Here is a 17,209-nt window from a genome sequence, read left to right as displayed (position 1 = left end):
CCATTTTGGACCAAAAAAATGTCTTCCTTTGACTGACCTTCGACCAATGTTTCCCCCTGTGTATGTCAGGCACATCAGTGACCCAGCTAGAGGCTCTGGACCCAGAACAGGAGCCACTCATCTTTGGTGTCGTGGGAGAGGAGGCTATGAGGTACTTTGCCGTGGCGAGAGACACAGGAGTGGTGTGGCTACGACAGCCCCTGGACCGCGAGGTTAGAAGACACACACACACAGGCACTTGCACGTACACATGCAGGTATACACACACACACACACACACATTAATGAGAAGAGCAAAAATGTCAGAAAAGGAGGGATGGAACAGAGAGAAGTGAGATTTAGAAAGGCTTAGGAAGAGTGTAATGTTGAATGTTACATTGTTTCCTGAGTGGCACAGTGGTCTAAAACACTGCATCTCAGTGCAAGAGGTTCATGGCACTGGTTCAAATCCAGGCTGCATCACATCCGGCTGTGATTGGGATACCTATAGGGCGGTGTACAATTGGCCCAGCGCCGTCTGGGTTTAACTGGGATAGGCTGTCATTGCAAATAAGAATTTGTGTTTAACTGACTTGCCTCGTTAAATAAAGGTTAAATTAATTTTAAAAATAAGACCAAGAACAACTTGGAAGAAGACACAAATAAAAGAGAAAGAGAAATAAGTGTATTTTTATGGGAATTGGCAAGAATGGGGTTTTAGAAAATCTTTACAAACACATCACGTTTCAATTAAATAAACTGTATTCACATGCATGAATGCACAAGCTCACACACAAAGGTTATTATATTAAAATTACTAACTAAAATTAAAATTAAAACAGATTATGAAAAAAACTATTTAGTAAACTAAATAAAAATAATTAAACAAAATAAATAAAATAAAATAATTAACAAATATGTTTTAAAAACAATTATCTTTGACTCCAAAACTAACTAAAATAAAATAAAAAACATCATGAATGTTCAGTTTTAGTAAGCTTTGTTAACTGTGGGCAAAAATCGAGTGGGGTTTTCAATGGGGTTTTAAAACTTTTGGGGGGATTTCAAGCTACAGAATCTGGCGGTGTTTCAGATAGACCTATCTTTTGCATCACTATTACTAGTAATCACTACCTAAAAGGGAAACAACTGTCTAGGTAGTTAACTTCATTCTTCTTACATGTACTACTAAAGTTAAAAAGCATTGGATTGGTGTAAACATGGGCTATTCCTTTTAGGCCGTGACTGCGGATCCGACTTTTCACCACATGTTTCTTTCCGCACATGTGCAGAAGCTTCGGGATCATTAGTACGGAGAAAACAAGGTCCGAGAAAAGTCAGATCCGCAGCCACTCCATTCCTTTTAAATCAAGTCATTTTGGGATTTACTTTATAATTGAAACCTAACCTGACCTATGACATGACCCGCGACCCGGTTTCTTCACGTATCGCGTTGACAAAAACAAACATCACTCTGGTGAGAAGAAGTGCGGGAGTGTATGCCTTATGATTAACGAGTCGTGGTGTGATCATAACAACAAACAGGAACTCAAGTCTGTTTGTTCAGCTGACCTAGAATTCCTGACAATCAAATGCGGACCGCATTATCTACCAAGAGAATTCTCTTCGATTATAATCACAGCCGTGTATATCTCCCCCCAAGCAGATACCTTGAAAGAACGTCATTGGACTCTATGTAAACTGGAAACCACATATCCTGAGGCCACATTTACTGTAGCTGGTGATTTTATCAAGGCTAATCTGAAAACAATGCTCCCTAAATTTTATCAGCATATCGAATGCGCGACCCGCCCGGGCTGGCACAATTCTGGATCATTGCTACTCTAACTTCCACGACGCGTACAAAGCCCTCCCTCGCCCTCCTTTCGGCAAATCTGACCATGACTCCATCTCGTTTCTCACAGCCTATAGACAGAAACTAAAACAGGATACGCCCGTGCTCAGGTCTGTCCAAAGCTGGTCCGACCAATCTGATTCCACTCTTCAAGATTGCTTCGATCACGTGGTCTGGGATATGTTCCGGATAGCATCGGACAACAACATTGATGTATACGCTGATTCGGTGAGCGAGTTTATTAGCAAGTGCATCAGTGATGAGGTACCAATGGTGACTATTAAAACCTTCCTCAACCAGAAACCGTGGATTGATGGCAGAATTTGCGCAAAACTGAAAGCGCGGACCACTGCTTTTAATCATGGCAAGGCGAACGGAAACATGACCGAATACAAACACTGTAGCTATTCCCTCCGCAAGGCAATCAAACAAGCTGAGTGTCAGTATAGAGACAAAGTAGAGTCGCAATTCAGTGGCTCAGACACGAGATGTACAGTATGTGACAGGGTGTACAGTCAATTACGGATTACAAAAAGAAAACGAGCCCCGTCGCAGACACCAATGTCTTGCACCCAGAAAAACTAAACAACTTCTTTGCTCGCTTTGAGGACAATACAGTGCCACTGACTCGGCCCGCTACCAAAACCTGCGGACTCTCCTTCACCGCAGCCAACGTGAGTAAAACATTTAAACGTGTTAACCCTCGCAAGGCTGCCGGCCCAGACGGCATCACTACGGACATATTCAATCAATTCCTATCCCAGTCTGCAGTTCCCACAGGCTTCAAGAGGGCCACCATTGTTCATGTTCCCAAAAAAGCTAAGGTAACTGAGCTAAACAACTATCGCCCCATAGCACTCACTTCCGTCATCATGAAGTGCTTTGAGAGACTAGTCAAGGTTCATATCACCTGGGTCTCGACCCCGCCCTGTGCCACTGGGTCCTGGACTTTCTGACAGACCGCCCCCAGGTGGTGAGGGTAGGAAACAACATCTCCACCCCGCTGATCCTCAACACTGGGGCCCCACAAAGGTGCGTTCTCAGCCCTGTTCACCAATGACTGTGTGGCCATGCACACCTCCAACTAAATCATCAAGTTTGCAGATGACACTACAGTGGTAGGCCTGATTACCAACAATGACGAGATGGGCCCTCAGAGTGTGGTCTCAGGAAAATAACCTCACACTCAATGTCAACAAAACAAAGGAGATGATCGTGGACTTCAGGAAACAGCAGAGGGAGCACCCCCCTATCCACATCGACTGGACAGTAGTGGAGAAGGTGGAAAGTTTTATGTTCCTGGGCGTACAAATCACGGACAAACTGAAATGGTCCACCCACACAGACAGCGTGGTGAAGAAGGCGCAACAACCCCTCTTCAACAACAGGAGGCTGAATAAATTTGGCTTGTCACCAAAAACACTCACAAACTTTTACAGATGCACAATCTAGAGCATTCTGTCAGTCTGTTTCACCGGCTGGTACAGCAACTGCTCCGCTCACAACTGTAAGCCACTGCCTGTTTACCCCGCTATCATCCAGAAGGCGAGGTCAGTACAGGTGCATCAAAGCTGGGAACGAGAGACTGAAAAACAGCTTCCATCTCAAGGCCATCAGTCTGTTAAACAGCCATCACTAACATTGAGTAGCTGCTGCCAACATACTGACTCAAATCTTTAGCCACTTTAATAATGGAAAATTGTATGCAATACATGTATCACTAGTCACTTTAAACAATGCCACTTTATATAATGTTTACATACCCTACATTACTCATCTCATATGTATATACTGTACTCTATACCATCTACTGCATCTTGCCTATGCCATTCGGCCATCGCTCATCCATATATTTATAAGTACATATTCTTATTCATTCCTTTAAACTTGTGTGTATAAGGTAGTTGTTGTGAAATTGTTAGATTACTTGTTACGGGTGCACCTCAGCCACGCTCAAGGTACAAAACGATATCATAACCGCCATCGATAAAAGACAGTACTGTGCAGCCGTTTTCATCGACCTTGCCAAGGCTTTCGACTCTGTCAATCACCATATTCCTATTGGCAGACTCAGTAGCCTCAGTTTTTCTAATGACTGCCTTGCCTGGTTCACCAACTACTTTGCAGACAGAGTTCAGTGTGTCAAATCGGAGGGCATGCTGTCCGGTCCTCTGGCAGTCTCGGGTAGCCTCTTTTCTCTGTATATATCAATGATGTTGCTCTTGCTGCAGGCGATTCCCTGATCCACCTCTACGCAGACGACACCATTCTGTATACTTCCGGCCCGTCATTGGACACTGTGCTGTCTAACCTCCAAACGAGCTTCAATGCCATACAACACTCCTTCCGTGCCCTCCAACTGCTCTTAAACGCTAGTAAAACCAAATGCATGATTTTCAACCGTTCGCTGCCTGCAACCCGCACGCCCGACTAGCATCACCACCCTGGATGGTTCCGACCTAGAATAGGTGGACATCTATAAGTACCTAGGTGTCTGGCTAGACTGTAAACTCTCCTTCCAGACTCATATCAAACATCTCCAATCTAAAATCAAATCTAGAGTTGGCTTTCTATTCCGCAACAAAGCCTCCTTCACTCACGCCGCCAAACTTACCCTAGTAAAACTGACTATCCTACCGATCCTCGACTTCGGCGATGTCATCTACAAAATAGCTTCCAATACTCTACTCAGCAAACTGGATGCAGTTTATCACAGTGCCATCCGTTTTGTTACTAAAGCACCTTATACCACCCACCACTGCGACCTGTATGCTCTATTCAGCTGGCCCTCGCTACATATTCGTCACCAGATCCACTGGCTCCAGGTCATCTACAAGTCCATGCTAGGTAAAGCTCCGCCTTATCTCAGTTCACTGGTCACGATGGCAACACCCACCCGTAGCACGCGCTCCAGCAGGTGTCTCTCACCTATCATCCCTAAAGCCAACACCTCATTTGGCCGCCTTTCGTTCCAGTTCTCTGCTGCCTGTGACTGGAACAAATTGCAAAAATCGTTGAAGTTGGAGACTTTTATCTCCCTCACCAACTTCAAACATCTGCTATCTGAGCAGCTAACCGATCGCTGCAGCTGTACATAGTCTACCGGTAATAGCCCACCCAATTCACCTACCTCATCCCCATACTGTTTATATTTATTTACTTTTCTGCTCTTCTGCACACCAGTATCTCTACCTGTACATGACCATCTGATCATTTATCACTCCAGTGTTAATTTGCAAAATTGTAATTATTTGCCTACCTCCTCATGCCTTTTGCACACAATGTATATAGACTCTCTTTTTTTTCTACTGTGTTATTGACATGTTAATTGTTTACTTCATGTGTAACTTTTTCTCACACTGTGTTATCTTGACATGTTAATTGTTTACTACCTGGTTAAATAAAGGTGAAATAAAAATAAAACTGTGTCTAGGTCCGACTACACTCATTAACATCTGCTAACGTAACAAAACTGAAACTAAATAATACAAAAACTAAATATAAATAGTTTAAAATAATATCTGAAACTAAATAATACAAAAACTAAATATAAATAGTTTAAAATAATATCTGTGAATATTGGGAACCATATTTAGGCAGCCATATTCTTTGAGTGTTTCGTGGGTGATTGTTCCTGTCTCTGTGTTTATTGTCACCAGATAGGCTGTATATGTTTTCACGTTCCGTTTCTTGTTTTTGTATATTCGTGTTTAAAACTAGAAAATCTGGTCTGAAAACTATCTAAATAACAAAAACTAAATATTGACTAATGAATAAAAACTAGAAAATGAAAAAATATAAGAAAATATAAAAACACAAAAATACAATAACCTTGACACACAAACAAACACACAGCCTCCCTCCCACCTTCCCTCTCCACACTCCCTCCCTCCTTCCCTCACATACTCTATGAAGGGTTATGCTGACTTGCCTCTCTCTCCATCTCTTTCAGACCAAGTCGGAGATGCAGGTGGAGTTCTCTGTGAGTGACAGCCAAGGGGTAAGAGTCAAACCTGCACTATGATCAACGCTGTGACATGATGTATCACATCCTGTCTGTCAAGCAGCTCACACACTGTATATACAACTCCTGACTAACTCTCCTTACAGTTATTTACTCTGACACCTTTCTCACACGTAACATTCTAATGCTAAAGCACACTGACATTTCAACCTACACAACCGTATAGGTCATGGTAAAGACAGTACACTTGTTACGTGCACAGATAGGGGTCTACCTGTGCCCGAGCACCTGTCCCTTTGCCCTCCCTCTTGCCAGGTGCTCTTTTGGGTGGTGGTATATATATATTTTATTGTATACAGTTTTTGTTGTTGTTCTGAACCCACTGTCCCCAAGTCGTCATGACGTCATCAAGTTCGCCCACCCCTACCCCATCCGTTGGTCTGCTGGGACCACAGCTCACATGCGCCAGGTTGTGCCTTTTTCCCAGTTTGCCCTGTATGTATTGCATGCGCAAATCCGGTCCCCGGTTGAGTGTGTGTAGCAAGCTTCCTAGTTTAAATATCAACAGTGCTGCCACAGCAGCATAACATTTGATTAACACTCGATAACACTTACATCATCATCAATATTTGGTATGTTTGCCTGCACAGCAGCACTTTATAATGTATTTACTTATAGAATCATAGCTGAGAGAAGGGTGCTGGAGGTGCTGCAGAAACCCTGATAAATTGAAATACATGTGCAAGTTATATAATTACTGCTGTTTGTTCAGAAATAAATTACATTTTTCAGAATAGCTTACTACACCATGAGTGGACCTATAATTTAGTCACAGAGGATCAATATCTTCTTTAAAAAAATTGCCTGTCTGTGTACTGTGTGTAGCCTAATAACAAGGCATAGCCTGCAGTTGGGAAATCTGTCAGTGAACAGCATGCAGACAAAACAGGCCTTTCACAATATTTAAAATACATTTGCGGGATAACACAGGTTGGAAAGCAAATGGTTCCCGCTGAAAAGTGAAGACTAATCTTTCTGCTATCGGCTGCAAAAATATTTTAGCAACTTCCAAACAGGCCTATTGAGAGAGGCTTTTGGCACGAGCCAGCGAGTAAGGTGCACATCATTGGGTGAGTCAGTGAACTAGAAAGATTTTTTTTAGTGCTTTCCTTCTCATATTGTCAATAGGTGTGTCTCCACACACTTAAGCCTAGGCTATTGATGGATTCAAGACATGGGCGTTTTTAATGTTCTCAGATTCTCATTTTGTCAGTGTCAAAGTAGCCTGTCATTTTGATCATCTGTGCAGTATTTAAAAAGATTCTGCCAAAGTCTCCAGTCATGTAAAATGATGTAGATTGCATGAAATGTGATAAAAGGACACATTTTTTCAGGGACACTAGGATATTAAAAATGTGTGCAACTTCTGTAAGTACCGCTACTCTAATGCTCTATGCCACAGCGATGATATGCATGCAATCCTTTATTATAAAGGTTTTAAATAACCTCTTCCGGTACCTAAAAGCTCCACAGGTCACTCCCCCTTTCCACTCACCACTCATGATTTACAAATTAAGCACTGAACACAGGTAGTCTAGACTCCTTATAAGTACCATATTCTAAAGAATCCACACAAGCCACTGTCCAGCTAGCCATATATCATGAGTTAGAGGATTATGAGTATTAGGCTATATTATGAAGTTATTATTTAAGAGCATTGAAGATAAATCACAATCAGTAAAAAATGTGTCGAGGTAGCTAACTAGCAGATTAAGATCAAGCACCATTTGTGAACTGATTGCCTCCCATCTATCTTCAGAGCTCGTGCTGCTAGGTCACCTAAACTGGAACATGCTTAACACCCCAGCCATCCTACAATCTAAGCTTGATGCCCTCAATCTCACACAAATGATCAATGAACCTACCAGGTACCACCCCAAAGCCGTAAACACAGCACCCTCATATAGATATCATCCTAACCAACTTGCCCTCTAAATACACCTCTGCTGTTTTCAACCAAGATCTCAGCGATCACTGCCTCATTGCCTGCATCCGTAATGGGTCAGCGGTCAAACGACCCCCACTCATCACTGTCAAACGATCCCTGAAACACTTCAGCGAGCAGGCCTTTCTATTTGACCTGGCCCGGGTATCCTGGAAGGATATTGATCTCATCCCGTCAGTAGAGGATGCCTGGTTATTCTTTTTTTAATGTCCCATTCAATAAGCATGCCCCATTCAAGAAATGTAGAACCAGGACCAGATATAGCCCTTGGTTCTCTCCAGACCTGACTGCCCTTAACCAACACAAAAACACCCTATGGCGTTCTTCATTAGCATCGAACAGCCCCCGTGATATGCAACTTTTCAGGGAAGCTAGAAACCAATATACACAGGCAGTTAGAAAAGGCAAGGCTAGCTTTTTCAAGCAGAAATTTGCATCCTGCAACACAAACTCAAAAAAGTTCTGGGACACTGTAAAGTCCATGGAGAATAAGAACACCTCCTCCCAGCTGCGCACTGCACTGAGGATAGGAAACACTGTCACCACCGATAAATCCACTGTAATTGAGAATATCAATAAGCATTTTTCTACGGCTGGCCATGCTTTCCACCTGGCTACCCCTACCCTGGTCAATAGCACTGCACCCCCCACAGCAACTCGCCCAAGCCTTTCCCATGTCTCCTTCTCTCAAATCCAGTCAGCTGACGTTCTGAAAGAGCTGCAAAATCTGGACCCCTAGAAATCAGCCGGACTAGACAATCTGGACCCTTTCTAAAATGATCTGCCAAAATTGTTGAAACCCCTATTACTAGCCTGTTCAACCTCTCTTTCGTGTTGTCTGAGATTCCCAAAGATTGGAAAGCAGCTGTGGTCATCCACCTCTTCAAAGGGGGGTACACTCTTGACCCAAACTGCTACAGACCTATATCTATCCTACCCTGCCTTTCTAAGTTCTTCGAAACCAAGACAACAAACAGATTACCGACCATTTCGAATCCCACCATACCTTATCCGCTACGCAATCTGGTTTCAGAGCTGGTCATGGGTGCACCTCAACCACGCTCAAGGTCCTAAATTATATCTTAACCGCCATCGATAAGAAACAATACTGTGCAGCCATATTCATTGACCTGGCCAAGGCTTTCAGCTCTGTCAATCACCACATCCTCATCGGCAGGCTTGATAGCCTTGGTTTCTCAAATGATTGCCTCGCCTGGTTCACCAACTACTTCTCTGATAGAGTTCAGTGTGTCAAATCGGAGGGCCTGTTGTCCGGGCCTCTGGCAGTCTCTATGGGGTGCCACAGGGTTCAATTCTTGGACCGACTCTCTTCTCTGTATACATCAATGATGTCACTCTTGCTGCTGGTGAGTCCCTGATCCACCTCTACGCAGACGACACCATTCTGTATACTTCTGGCCCTTCCACACGAGCTTCAATGCCATACAACTCTCCTTCCGTGGCCTCCAATTGCTCTTAAATACAAGTAAAACTAAATGCATGCTCTTCAACCGATCGCTGCCTGCACCTGCCCGCCCGTCCAACATCACTACTCTGGACGGTTCTGACTTAGAATATGTGGACAACTACAAATACCTAGGTGTCTGGTTAGACTGTAAACTCTCCTTCCAGACTCATATCAAACATCTCCAATACAAAGTTAAATCTAGAATTGGCTTCCTGTTTCACAACAAAGGGGCGGCAGCGTAGCCTAGTGGTTAGAGCGTTGGACTAGTAACCAAAAGGTTGCAAGGTCAAATCCCCGAGCTGACAAGGTACAAATCTGTCGTTCTGCCCCTGAACAGGCAGTTAACCTACTGTTCCTAGGCCGTCATTGAAAATAAGAATTTGTTCTCAACTGACTTGCCTAGTAAAATAAAGGTAAAATTTTTTTTTTTTTTAAAAAGCATCCTTCACTCATGCTGCCAAACATACCCTCCTAAAACTGACCATCCTACCGATCCTCGACTTCGGCGATGTCATTTACAAAATAGTCTCCAATACCCTACTCAATAAATTGGATGCAGTCTATCACAGTGCCATCCGTTTTGTCACCAAAGCCCCATATACTACCCAACAATGCGACCTGTACGCTCTCATTGGCTGGCCCTCGCTTCATACTCGTCGCCAAACCCACTGGCTCCAGGTCATCTACAAGACCCTGCTAAGTAAAGTCCCCTCTTATCTCAGCTCGCTGGTCACCATAGCAGCACCAGGTTGGGAGCATGCGCTCCTGCAGGTATCTCTCATTGTCATCCCCAAAACCAACTCTTCCTTTGGCCGCCTCCCCTTCCAGTTCTCTGCTGCCAATGACTGGAACGAACTACAAAAATCTCTGAAACTGGAAACACTTATCTCCCTCACTAGTTTTAAGCACCAGCTGTGAGAGCAGCTCACAGATTACTGCACCTGCACATAGCCCATCTATAATTTAGCCCAAACAACTACCTCTCCCCCTACTGTATTTATTTATTTATTTATTTTGCTCCTTTGCACCCCATTATTTCTATCTCTACTTTGCACTTTTTTCCACCTCAAATCTACCAATCGAGTGTTTTACTTGCTATACTGTATCACATTGTATATAGACTTATTTTTCTACTGTATTATTGACTGTATGTTTGTTTTACTCCATGTGTAACTCTGTTGTTGTATGTGTCGAACTGCTTTGCTTTATCTTGGCCAGGTCGCAATTGTAAATGATAATTTGTTCTCAACTTGCCCACCTGGTTAAATAAAGGTGAAATAAATAAAGAAGCATTAACATCAATGATCAAATCAAATCAAAGTTCATTTGTACACCTGTTGTATTTAGCGCCCTTGACAAATTAACTTTGATTTGATCATTGATGTTACAAGAACAATTTCTCAACCTACAGTGAAATGCTTACAGACTCTAACCAATAGTGCAAAAAAGGTATTAGGTGAACAATAGGTAGGTAAAGAAATAAAACAACAGTAAAACGACAGGCTATATACAGTAGCGAGGCTATAGAACTAGCTACATACAGACACCGGTTGTCAGGCTGATTGAGGTAGTATGTACATGTAGATATGGTTAAAGTGACTATGCATATATGATGAACAGAGAGTAGCAGTAGAGTAAAAGAGGGGTTGGCGGGTGGTGGGTGGCGGGACACAATGCAGATAGCCCGGTTAGCCAATGTGCGGTAGCACTGGTTGGTCGGCCCAATTGAGGTAGTATTTACATGAATGTATAGTTAAAGTGACTATGCATATATGATAAGCAGAGAGTAGCAGCAGCGTAAAATGAGGGGTTGGAGGGGCACACAATGCAAATAGTCTGGGTAGTCATTTGTTTACCTGTTCAGGAATCTTATGGCTTGGGGGTAAAAACTGTAGAGAAGCCTTTTTGTCCTAGACTTGGCACTCTGGTACCGCTTGCCATGCGGTATTAGAGAGATCAGTCTATGACTGGGGTGGCTGGGGTCTTTGAGAACTTTTAGAGCCTTCCTCTGACACCGCCTGGTGTAGAGGTCCTGGATGGCAGGCAGCTTAGCCCCAGTGATGTACTGGGCAGTACGCACTACCCTCTGTAGTGCCTTGCGGTCAGAGGCTGAGCAATTGCCATACCAGGCAGTGATGCAACCAGTCAGGATGCTCTCGATGTTGCAGCTGTAGAGCCTTATGAGGAGCTCAGGACCCATGCCAAATCTTTTTAGTTTTCTGAGGGGAAATAGGCTTTGTCGTGCCCTCTTCACAACTGGCTTGGTGTGTTTGGACCATTCCAGTTTGTTGTTGATGTGGACACCAAGAAACTTGAAGCTCTCAACGTGCTCCACTACAGCCCCGTCGATGAGAATGGGCGCATGCTCGGTCCTCCATCTCCTTAGTCTTGGTTACGTTGAGGGATACGTTGTTATTCTGGCACCACACCGCCAGGTATCTGACCTCCTCCCTATAGGCTGTCTCATCGTTGTCAGTGATCAGGCCTACCACTGTTGTGTCGTCGGCAAACTTAATGATGGGGTTGGAGTCATGCCTGGCCATGCGGTCGTGGGTGAGCAGGGTGTACAGGAGGGGACTGAGCATGCACCCCTGTGGTGCTCCAGTGTTGAGGATCAGCGTGGCAGATGTGTTGCTATCTACCCTCACCACCTGGGGGCGGCCCATCAGGAAGTCCAGGATCCAGTTGCAGAGGGAGGTGTTTAGTCGCAGGATCCTTAGCTTTGTGATGAGCTGGGTACTATGGTGTTGAACGCTGAGCTGTAGTCAATGGATAGCATTCTCACATAAGAGTTCCTTTTGTCCAGGAGGGAAAGGGCAGTGTGGATTGCAATAGAGATTGCATTATTTTTGGATCTGTTTGGGCGGTATGCAAATTGGAGTGGGTCTAGGGTTTCTGGGATAATGGTGTTGAAGTGAGCCAACCTTTCAAAGCACTTCATGGTTACGGTTGTGAGTGCTACGGGTCTGTAGTCATTTAGGCAGGTTGCCTTTGTGTTCTTGGGCACAGGGACTATGGTGGTCTGCTTGAAACATGTTGGTATTACAGACTCAGTCGAGGACATGTTAAAAATGTCAGTGAAGACACCTGCCAGTTGGTCAGCACACATGCCCGGAGCACACATCCTGGTAATCCGTCTTGCCCCGCAGCCTTGTACATGTTGACCTTTTTAAAGGTCTTACTCACGTCGGCTACGGAGAGCGTGATCACACAGTCATCCGGAACAGCTGATGCTCTCATGCATGCCTCAGTGTTGCTTGCCTCAAAGCGAGCATAGCATTTATTAAGCTCGTCTGGTAGGCTCGTGTAAGCAGGAATAAGTAGGATAGAGTTGTGGTCGGATTTACCAAATGGAGGGTGAGGGAGAGCTTTGTGCGCGTCTCTGTAGGTGGAGTACAGGTGATCTAGAATTTTTTTTCCATCTGGCTGTACATTTGACATGTTGATGGAAATTTGGTAGAACTGATTTTAAGTTTCCCTGCATTAAAGTCTCCGGCCACTAGGAGCGCCGCCTCTGGGTGAGTGGTTTCCTGTTTGCTTATTTCCTTATACAGTTGAGTGCGGTCTTAGTGCCAGCATCTGTCTGTGCTGGTAAATAAACAGCCACTAAAAGTATAGCCGAAAACTCTCTAGAGAAGTAGTGTGGCCTGCAATTTATCACAATATACTCTACTTCAGGGGAGCAAAATATTGCTTACAATTGCTTACAATTTGTGATGTGTTGGGGAAATAAATAGGCCTATAGAAAACAGCATCTAAAAAGAAATTGCTTCAGATGCAGTCTATGTTTGAAGATGTTTTATTTTTAGGGGGAGGCCCTGCTGTGCATAGTGTATGTACTGCGTGTGTGTGTGTGGGGGGGGTCTGTATTTCTCCTTGCCTGTGTGTGTTTGTGTAATAACAAATCAGTACCTCTTGTGCCTTCGCAGGTGGTCAAAGACACAGTAAATATCCAGATAGGAGACGTGAATGACAACTCCCCAACTTTCCATGGCCAGCTGTACACAGTACACATCGCAGAGGTAGGCTACAGTCATGTACAGTATGTGTTTGTTGTAGTGTGATAAATGTGTCTGTGTGTTCGTGTTTGTGTGTATGTCACTTCAAAATCCCTATTGTGCCATGAGATGTTTTATACATTTTTTGAAGATAATTTTGATGTTTTCTTGTGTAATTGGAGATAGAAGGGAGTTCCATGCGATCATGGCTCTGTTGCCATCAATTTGTTTTTGACTTGGGGACTGTGATGAGACCCCTGATGGCATGTCTTGCGTGGTGTGTATGGATATGTGAACTGTATGTTATTTGACTATGTGTAAAATCTGGAATTTTATATCACAGTACGTTCTAAAAATAGTTTTCCCACTTTACTAGCGAAATAGTCATTGACATTTTTGGAAATATCAAAACATTTTGTTATAAATAACTCATCATCTTGATAGAAATGAATTGGGTTTTCTGCCCATGATACCATTTAACGTACTCCAAAGTATTTTTTCATTGTGTTTTATGTCATTAATCTTGGTTTGGCAATGTAATTTATTGTTATTTTTTGTTAAGTTTATTCACAACCTTTCTAAATATACAGTATGTCAACCGATTAGCTGAGCAGCCTGACTTGTTTGCCTCCACTTTTGTATAATTTATTTTTAATTCATCATCAATCCAGGAGACTCTAACAGTTTTCACAGTTAATTTCATAACAGGTTCATGCTTGTCAACAATTGACATGAATCATTTTATAAACACTCTCAGAGGTGCATCTGGGTTCAGTTCCTCATACACTTCAGACCAACATGCATTTTCTACACTCTCAACAAAAGAATCATGAGAAAACATTTTGTATGATCTCTTATCATTTACTTTAGGACCTGCTGTTGATACTTTGGCTTTCCCTGTTATTACCACAATGTTATGGTCACTACAGCCATTGGGAACTGATGATTCTTCGGAGCAAAGCTCTGTAGCATTAGTGAAGATATGATCAATACAAGTGGATGTCACAGATCCAACACTATCGGTATGCACTGTAGTTGGTTGAGTGATAACGTTGGTCATGTTACAGCCATTCGTCACAGTTAGAAGCTTCCTCTTGAGAGGACAGCTAGTTGCTAACCAGTCAATGTTCAGGTCACCCAGAAAATAGACCTCTCTGTTAACATCACACACACACACTATCAAGCTTTGCACACATGTTATTAAAATACTGACTGTTAGCCTATTGTAGCACCCCAAAAGAAGAGGCTTTAGATGAGGCAGGTGAACTTGCAACCACAACACTTGATCTATGATCTTCTCTAAGCATTACAGTGATATGGCTCTGAATATATACAGCAACACCTCCCCCATGGGCATTTGTGTCTTTTCTTTAGACATTATATCCCTGGATTGTTACTGCTGTATCCTCAAAGGAATCATCTAATTGAGTTTCAGAGATTGAGAGTTTATCTGTATTTGTTAAAGATCCCATTAACAAACTTGTTTGATATATGTTTTAACCACTCCTATTTAAATGGTAGATTACCAGAAACTCAACAAGAAGGTCTGATTTCATTATTACTGAAACAGGATACAAGTGGTGTACATAAAGATCCAGTCCATTGAAAAAATTGGACATTTCGGTTGTTGTGATGCAAAAATTCTAGCAAAATGTATAGCGCATAGAATTAATATTTTTTAAATGCCTGGAACATTTCAATTTTGGACAATCTCTTATAAAATCGGTTAACGTGATGGATAATAACCTTAGGTGTAAAATGGTAAATAATGGCTACTTCTCAAAAGGGTTTAAGTTGTCAAGAGGAGTAAAACAAGGTTGTCCACTATGTATTGAAATGTTAGCTATTAAAATACAGATCCAACATTCATTTCAAACGGTTAGAAATACAGGGCTTAAAAACAAAGGTGTCATTGTACACTGATGATTCATGTTTTATTTTAAATCCACAATCATAGAGTATCTAGATACTTTTTCTAACCTCTCTGGGTTACAACCAAATTATGATAAGTGTACTATATTACATATTGGATCACTAAAAAAGAAAACTTTTACATTACCGTGTAGTTTACCAATACAATTGTCTGTTGGTGATTTAGACATACTCTATATACATATTACAAAATACATAAATGATCTCACGCCGATACATTTTTATAGAATGTTAGCAAAAATCACCCCGATTAACTCTTTAGTCATATCCCAGTTTACCAATTTGCTTATGGTCTTGCCTATACCTAGCAAACAGTTATTTAAAATGTATGAGAAAAAAGTATTCAATTTTATTTGGAATGGCAAGCCAGACAAAATTAAGCAGGCCTATTTATACAATGACTATGAATTTCTGGGGGCAGAAATTCTTAATTATTAAACATTAGACTTCTCACTAAAAGCTTCAGTCATACAAAAGTTTAACTTAAATCTGAACTGCTTCTCTAGCAAATTAATAAGAATGTCTCACACCATGTTCAAGAATGGCCTTTTTCCTTTTATTCAGATTACAACGTTGCACTTTCGGTTATTTCAAAAGGAAATAATCTCCCAAATATCACTATTAAAAAAATAAAACATAAAGTTGGTTGCAATTTCAATTTAATCCACCAAAAATAATACAACTAATATTGTTGTTAAATTCAAATATACTAATAGATATAAAAAATTGGAATAAAAACATGCTATAATCTTTCTAAATTAAATCATAAATAGGACTAGTGGAGTTCTCACATGCAGCTATCAAAATATTTGGAAATGTCTGCTCTACCCACAATTACAACTAACTAATTCCAGCATTACTGCAAAATTGGAAAAGGGAAGTGGAAGGTAAAAAGTAGGGCATTTTTCTGTTGGCCCTTCATTGAAGACTCTAATTGGTTAAAGAAAATTGTAACAAATAAAAAAGAATACCAGTTTCATTTAACCCTTGTGTAGTCTTAACATTCTGTATTCTCCCTTTGTCCTAAGGGTAAAAAATGACCCGCCTTCATTAAACCCCTAAAATAAAGGAGCTTAATTGAATTTTAACCCCAAAGTTATTTTACATGAAGAAACAACCTGCCATTCATCACAAACTTTGTAATATCTGGTTTTTCCCTCTTCACAGTGCAAAAAGACATTTAATCAGTGGACACCACTCGTTTCTAGTAGAACACACCTGTCATAATTGTTTTGAGAGGAATAATTATTATTATTATTATTATTGCTAAAGGTACTGCATAGGTGTAAATAATTTTTTTTTGCAAGAGATAGCACTTGCATACCCTAAGAAAGTAGCAGAAATGTGCAGAAAGTTGTTTTGAATGTATTTTATTAAAGGGAAACAATAACAGTCTTGAATTTTTTGGCAACATAGTGATATATTCTTATATATTGTACAATGAAGATTTCAACTACAAAATTATAGTATTCTCCCATTTTTGAAACATTGCTCCCGCCCACAAGGTGTACCAACAACAATAAATACGAATAAAATAAGATAATAGATACAAAACAAAAACGTGAAGAACATAAATCAATCAACTCTAATTAGCACATGTAGGACAGTATGAAAATGATGGTGCATGGACTTTGCAGATGTATTTCTCACATGTGCAGCACATAGTATTTGTTTGACAGTCTTTGCGGGGCAGAATTGGTATCTCCTCCTCTTGCCTGCCCCAACTGCAGCCTCAGGTGGATCAGGACACGATGCAGTGTTCTCAGGAGGACAGAAACTAGAGTGGTGGTGGGGGTGAAGGCAAACTTCGATGAGAAGTAATCTCTCCACCTTGTTGCGAGGAGTGCAGGGGGGAGCTCAGGCTTGTTCTTTCTAACTGTGCCAACCATGGTGATCTTCATTTTTCAGGAGCTGCTGGCTGAGTTCAATCAGTAGCACACATAATCTCAATATCTGTGTGTGTGTGTGTGTGTGTGTGTGTGTGTGTGTGTGTGTGTGTGTGTGTGTG

At 41.9% G+C, this 17,209-nt stretch overlaps 1 protein-coding gene across 1 annotated transcript in view; it reads left to right on the top strand.

The window, feature by feature from the left end:
- Positions 1-17,209, top strand: part of LOC112253505 (cadherin-23) — a 331,981-nt gene that overhangs the window by 171,125 nt on the left and 143,647 nt on the right. Inside the window, exons 4-6 of the mRNA XM_042322765.1 lie at positions 70-212; positions 5,787-5,834; positions 13,201-13,293. Of these exons, the coding sequence (XP_042178699.1) occupies positions 70-212; positions 5,787-5,834; positions 13,201-13,293 (284 nt within the window). The remainder of the gene's footprint in view (positions 1-69; positions 213-5,786; positions 5,835-13,200; positions 13,294-17,209) is intronic.

This window comes from Oncorhynchus tshawytscha, linkage group LG06, assembly GCF_018296145.1.
Source record: "Oncorhynchus tshawytscha isolate Ot180627B linkage group LG06, Otsh_v2.0, whole genome shotgun sequence".
Taxonomy (NCBI): domain Eukaryota; kingdom Metazoa; phylum Chordata; class Actinopteri; order Salmoniformes; family Salmonidae; genus Oncorhynchus; species Oncorhynchus tshawytscha.
This window is presented reverse-complemented; position numbering and strand designations above follow the sequence as displayed.